This window comes from Lactuca serriola, chromosome 4 (genome assembly GCF_051521515.1).
Source record: "Lactuca serriola cultivar US96UC23 chromosome 4, Lser_US96UC23_V15, whole genome shotgun sequence".
Taxonomy (NCBI): domain Eukaryota; kingdom Viridiplantae; phylum Streptophyta; class Magnoliopsida; order Asterales; family Asteraceae; genus Lactuca; species Lactuca serriola.
Window position 1 is genome coordinate 46,309,923 of NC_136411.1, and position 7,515 is coordinate 46,317,437.

Consider the following 7,515-nt stretch of genomic DNA (forward strand, 5'->3'; position numbering starts at 1 on the left):
TTACAAATTTGGTTTCTACCAGCACCGAAAGAACCATTTCTAGAACGATTTTCCTCGGGAAATCAATTAATACCACTTCTCAATAGAATATTAACAGCAAACAATTGCACTAAGAAAATATCTAACATCACTATCACCAAAAATCTGCATAACTATATTTGATCAAGGACATTGAAATGATAAACGAATTTGATTAGTGTGTAACATGGCCTTGGAAAAAACCAACGTAACTAACCTAACGAAGTTGATATCATTGATTATATCTACACCAAAATATGTGTAGTCTGAAGCAAGATACTGCATACATCCATCGATACGCTGCCATTTCCCTCCACTAGAAACTAGTACTCGAAAAAATCTTGCATACATACTCATTTTGGAACGTTTATAAAAAGTATCAAACACACAAATATATTGCATATATGGAACAAAACCATACAACTACCCTAATTCTAGCTCTCCAGAATAACATTTCGGAATGTACGGCCATTCCGGACTGTAGTCCGAAATACATTTTTTCAGTCCGGAACGTATGGAGTGTCAGATTTCGGACCAAAATCCGACCAACCAACACCAACTCCGGAACAACATCAAGTTCGGATCGAAATTACGCACTCCGGAGTATGTGGCCACTTTTACCAAAAAAAATGGTTATCCATATTTTTAAAGGTTAGATTACTCAATTTCCCTTGTGTTTATAACATCTATCAAATTATCATAATATTAACGGATTTTGTTTATGTACGAAGAAAATATTTAGGGACCATTTGTACCGTGTATTTTACATAGTGTCCTAAAATCAATAGCACATTAGGATGTTTCTAAACATTTTTTATTAAGAAATGTTTATTATTATTACTAGTTTATAATCCGTGAAACCACGACTACAAAATTAATTAAACTTTAATAGTTAGAACACAAAATTATTAATCAATCATAATCATTAATTTAAATAAATATGTGAAATTATATCACCTTATAAGTTTTATTAATTTTATTTTAACTTTTATTGCATTGTTATTAATTTATTGTAATTAAAGTAAAAATTTTAAAATTTGAAATACATAATTAATAGGTTGACAAGTGGCATGCATTAATTAAGATATTTAATAGGGTGACACATGGCAAAAAAAGAATAAAATATGTATTAATTAGAAAGCCTATAATGATGACATTTGTCAAAAGAAGATTAAAACTATTCTTTTACTAGTTTATAACCCGTGGAAACCACGGTTATAAAATTAATCAAACTTTTATAGTAAAAACTCAAAATTATTAATAATTTATTTTAAATAAATTATTAATTTAAGATATATTTTTATTAGTTATGTGAAATTATAATCATTAATTCAAATAAATATATAAAATTAATTTTAAATATATATTAGATATTTTTTATTTGTGAATTAATGAAAACAATAATTTAAAATTTAAAATTTAAAATAGAATCACATTAATGAAGAGGCCTAATAAATTTAAAATGGAAAACTAATAAATTGACAAGTGGCAACACATTAATTAAAATGTCTAATATGATGACACATGACAAAAGAGCTACTCTTTTATTAGTATAGGGATTAGAAGAGGGATTTGTTTGCTTTTAGTAGCTAGATGTGGCAAACAAATGCGCCAAAGTGCTTGATAGTAAATTGACAAATCCAATTTTACGGTTTACCACAGGTAGGATCGGGTTGTGTAAACTTAACTCGTTTTTTTCTTCCTTTTTTTTTTATTACTTTATTCATTTAATTAACATGCTAGAAACAAAAATTATAAAACATAGCGTACATATATCAACCTAATTACAAGTAAATGAATCGAAAATATCATCACTATACTTTAGAAATTTAATCATCATAATATGTATATCACCATATCGACATCAATAATGTCAACCGCATTGCATAATCCAAAATTAAACTGAACAATAACTATTGACATTATCCATAGATGATAGAACAAGGAAAACAATACCTTAATTAATTACTTTTTTTCACCTTGTTCAACCAAAATATAAACAAATTGGCTCATACAACTATTTGAACAAATGAAGAACTGTAACATGTACTTATTATTACAATTAATACAATGATGATAGCTATAAATTTGTAACAAAGCAATAGTTTCTTTACAAGAATGTAAGTGCAGGATTAATTGTTTCTATGATTTTAATTGGGGTAGAGGTGATGACCTCTACTTTGTTCCTATTTGGGACCCACCAAACCCTAATACTCTTATCAAGACTACCGCTATACACCAAGAACCCACCACCAATACGACTTGGTGACACTTGTAAACATTTGATTGGTCCATCATGACCCATCATCACACCAATTTTAGTCAACCCTTTGACTTCCGTCTTCCATACACGGATACTCCGATCTGTTGAACCAGTACACAGAATGTCACCCTTCATACACATACACAAAACAGACATTTTATGTGCTTCAACTTCAAAAACAACCTCCCAACTGTCCACCGACCACCCTATCACATACCCATCTGACCCACCACCGTAGACCACCGTCCCATCACCGGAAACTATGACGGAGTTCATGGATATGTCCTTGTGACCTTCAAGAATTGCCATCAAGAAATGTGGACCTTCTGATTCAAGTCTCCCCCATGCCTTGATCTTCCCATCTGCAGAAGCGGAGAAAACCATTCCTTTGCTGGTGGTGAGAGCGTTAATGGCGTCGTTGTGGGCTTTGATTGATTCTAAACATTTGAAATCAGATACTCTCCAGACCTTTAAGGTTCGATCCCAAGAACCAGAATAAATCAAGTTATCCTGAACAGCTAAACACGAAATGGTGTCTGAGTGTTCGATCCATAGACGCTTATGGTGGCGTCTTGTTTGGATGTAATGACTGCGCTTCATGAACTTTCCAAGATAATCCTTGTTCGTTGGGAGAGTGTCAACGAATTTGAAGATGTTTTCAAGATTTCTTGATACCTTCCAAACCCTAATCTTCGAATCTTGATGGGCTGTAAAGATTTTGCTTCCGACAGTGACGAGATCTTTGACGGAGCCACGGCCATGGCCGAAGGTGGTAAGCAGTCGGAGATCCGGTTGTTGCCAAACCATGATTTCTTTGCCTTGAGAGGCACTGATGATGAATTCTCCACATAACGCAAGACAAGAAACAGACTCGGTGTGGCCGGTGACGATGGTTAGTGATTGGTATGGGGCGGAGAGTGAGGGTACCGTGGGTGTTTGAGGGATTCCATGGTGGATGACACCGTGGGGTGCGGCGGCTGCTGCCAGGACCTCGTCGGCGTCGTCGCTGCTTTCATCGCTGCTACTGGTTCTGGAGGTGGTGGTGATTGATAGAAATGCATTTGGTAGCAGATGGGCTAAAATCGAGGGCTTCATCGTGAAATTTGTTTCTGTAAAATCTGAATCAAATTAAATGGCAGAGTAACGTGAAATTTGATCACCGATGGCTATATAAGATGAGAACGGAAAGCAAGAAAACTGATTGTGCTTTTAAAAGGGGAATTCTTTGTACAAATATGGGTGTTTGGAAAAAAGCTGATAGAAATAGAAGTGTTTTGAAACTATGGTTAGAAATATGGGTGTTCACAGGTGGGCCCAGCATATATCCATTCGCTGTATATTAATATATTTACATTTTAAGCCCTTATATATTTACTAATTTCACCCTCTAACCTATATCTCATTCTATTCTGTGAAAATTTTATTTTTAACATTTATTATGTATTTCATGAATTTATCTGTTAAAAATATACAATTAAAATGTATCTATAATTATTAGCAATTATATTATTACATAGATCTTACTATTACTTTCAAATCAATAACGTTATTCAATATATTGAAATTTGTGTATTATTTAACAAACAATACAATCAATAACAAATTTATAAAATTTTATTATGAATTTTGTTTCAAAAGAAAATAATAAAGTATTTGCAGAAATTAATTTAAATGTGTCGGTATTCTTGAGCAATCAAAAATATTGATTAAATACTTTATCTACAAAAGCAAAAATAATTGAAACTCAATTATCTTTCTTGAGAAATCCAAAATATTGATTAAATAGTTTATCTATAAATGCAAAAGTAACTGAAACTTAATTATCATTGTTCATGAAAATTAAAAAAGTTGATTAAAGGAATTAACAAATCGGTTACATTCTCGTGTTATAAATTTGATCGAATAAACTCAGTTTTATTCATTTTTCTTCAACTAGATAAAATCATATAATCATATTTGAATTATAAGTTCTTTTATCCTGTGTAGTGTTAGAAAGTTGGGTTGAAAGTAAGATAATATTGGCAATCAAAATCTGAATTTTTGATAGATTATTTATGTTTGCTTTCTGTGTAATATTTCGACCCTAATTGTCTGAATTTCATGAAATTTAATCTGAGATAATCTATTAAATGACTTTCTGTTCGAGCACAAATTTGAGATAATATATTAAATGACTTTCTGTTCATGCACAAAAGAGAGCATTTTTTTTTACAAAGGGTATATAGATTGTTTAAATTCGAGAGATGACAAAAATCTAGGATCTCTTCTATTTATACTCATAAAGTGGGTACGTTTGACAAAATACATATTTGGAAGTTATTAACGACTATATGGAAATTTTAATCGTTTTTTTAGTTTTCAATAGTCATTATCTTCCTTTTTTTTTTCAACCAGATAGAATTATATCATCATATTTGAATAATAAGCCCTTTCATTGTTCGTTCTTTATAAATTTGGGTAAAAAATTGAGGTAAGATAGGGAATCAAAATCCAATTTTTTTTATAGATCGTGTACGTTTATTTCCCATACGTAATTAAATTATTTGCGTTTCACAAAATTAATAAGGGATAATCTATCAATGCACTTTTGATTCATTAACAAAAAATAATTATTACAATCGATAATTACTTAAAAGGGTAATATATTTTTTAATATGTAGAAATTCGATCATTGAGTTTTTTTTCTCCATAGTTGATTATTTAACTTTTTTTTGTCCATATTTAATCTTTATAACCGGCTACTATAGTTTTAGCTGGAAAAATGACTTAATATGGTAATATATTTTTTAGTTTGTACACATTTAGTCCTTAATATTTTGTACACATTTACTCCTTATGACTGATTTCTTTAGATTTTGTTCACGATATCTTACGTAAGACAATCATTAACGAGATGTTCTCATATGTGGCTCGTCATTCATTTATATCAGTAACTTAGCCCTAGTTTTCTCCAAACAGAAGATGTCTTGTAATTGTTTCCTACCTAATCGAATTTGCACTTTTAATTGGTGAATTGAAACTAATCATCCAAGTTGAGGGGTCGAATGGTGTATAATCAAAATATGATGTTCAATTTTCGGTTACAACTCGTAATTAAGAACGATATTAAATATAATATCGGTTACGAATTGTGTTTTAATGACAATTTAATTGTTTTTTGGTTATGATTTGTAGTATAAATACAACCATTCCACAACCATTTGAGACACACCAAGAATGGAACCAAAATCTTTTCTTCTTCATTTTTATCTTCTTCATTTTCTTGTTATATCGAAGGTAAAATCTAGGTCTATTGAGGGTTCAAGTGGTCTAGAAGAATCACTTCAAACTGTTGTATCATGGGAAACAAACACCCGGTTTGGGGTGAATTTGTTGTATGGATGTAACATTCCGTTTAAAATAAAATAAATAAAATAAGTAAATAAATAAAATAGATAAATAAATAAATAAATAAAAATCCTAAAACTCCGATATGTATTTTTATATTTTTTTTTAGCCCTAAAGTCATATTAAATTAGCGGGGTGTACATCTTGAGGTGTTAAAAGTTATATTCTGGATATTGAGGGTCAAATTGTAACATATGGACTAGTATTGAATAGATTTTTGAAAGCAATGGGCTATAGTGTAACAACCCAAAAATCAGATAAAATTTTTCATTTTCAAATAGGAGATTACAGTCATAAATTGTTTCCAAATCAATTACAGAATAAACATGTTTAATTATCAGAGTAACAATATCGGTAAGTGTGGAAAACAATAGAGAGTAAATGTTGTGCCATCAAGCTGGGTCATTCCCTTTAGTACCAGAAGTATCTAAAACCATAATACAAACTGTAAGCAAAAGCTTAGTGATTTTACCAAATACCACATAATATACAATTGCAAAATACCACACAACATACATATGATTGCTATGGGCTACCCCATGGTCTTCCATACAAGTGTTACGGGCTACCCCAAAGGTCTTTCAGTCAAACAACACATAGACAACTATCATTCCGCATGTCAAGTAATGGGTCGGCATTGGTGCCTTCGACCCATTGATATAGTGAGAAGACTCACCTCGGTCTGCTGGTAAATACTGACTGCTCGGCTACTGATCTGACAATCTCACACTGAATATACACAAATTACCCTAATTAGAACTTGGTCACAGACTCAAGACATGGGCCAAAACCCTAAGTCCAACTCTTAGAATATGCCCATTTCGCCCATCCCATAATGGGCCTAACCATATTCGGCTTATCCACAATAATGGGCTCCATGGCCCAAAAGGCCCAAACCATGACATGCAAGGCCTACAAAAGAAAACTACACCACTTATCCTAAACAGACCAAGGCCCATAACTAGTTAAGTCCCAAAAGTCCAAAACTTGTCCAACAGCCCACTGGGCATACGCGCATCGTGATCATCAGTACTCTTAACATACTCGGTCTTCAGGCAGTACACACAACGTACATCTTAGTACCCCCAGCGTACTAATCTGTTAAGCATATTTAGCCATTAAGTGCTTAATCCATGCAGTCACTTCGTCAACTTCCAGATCTTGGTCAATTAAGGGGTCCTAGGGCATAAAGTTGGCAACTTTATGCCTTTGCATGCCTTTTAAGACCCCCAACATCTCATTTTGTCAATTAAGATTTACTTTAAAGACCTATACTCATGCATGGTGCCAAAACAACCTTCAAGATAGCATTTTTATGCCTCTAACACACCAAAGGGACTAAAATATAGCACTACAAGCTTTTGGAGTTGCTCAAAATCACAAAAAGAGAATCCATGGACCAAAAATGAGCTTATGAACAAAACCTAACTCTCAGTATCAAACGGATTAACAACGTAGGAGCTTTTTACCTCCAAAAGCTACCTAAGATGATGTAGATGCAGGATCTTGAAGCTCGACCACATCCAAGGCTTGCACATTAAGTTCTTCTTCTTGCAAACACACCAAAAAGGGGCACAAGGTCACTTTCAAGCTCAAAGATCACACTCCAAATAAAAACTAGGGTTTTAAGAATGTTTAGAGGTGTGGAAGTTGATAATGGAGGTCCAAAGGTCATAAATGAGCTTAAATAGGGCTCATGCCCAAAAAATTAGGGTTTTGCTTTTTAGCCACGTACGCCCCGCATACATCTTCGTACGCGATCCCTCCACCCATGTACACCCAGCGTATGGAGGACCTCTTTGGCAAAATAAACTATGATCCAAGGATTAAAGATAACAAAACTGAAT

General features: G+C 32.8%; 1 protein-coding gene across 1 annotated transcript; it reads right to left on the bottom strand.

The window, feature by feature from the left end:
- Positions 1-2,038: 2,038 nt before the first annotated feature.
- On the bottom strand, positions 2,039-3,547 carry LOC145101475 (protein JINGUBANG-like). The gene has a single exon (XM_079038678.1). The coding sequence runs from the start codon at positions 3,374-3,376 to the stop codon at positions 2,129-2,131; it is 1,248 nt and encodes a 415-aa protein (XP_078894804.1). The 5' UTR covers positions 3,377-3,547; the 3' UTR covers positions 2,039-2,128.
- Between the last annotated feature and the right edge of the window lie 3,968 nt (positions 3,548-7,515).

Bases quoted from the DNA above. Each gene is read 5' to 3' on its own strand.
- LOC145101475 (XM_079038678.1), bottom strand. From the start codon at position 3,376: ATGAAGCCCTCGATTTTAGCCCATCTGCTACCAAATGCATTTCTATCA.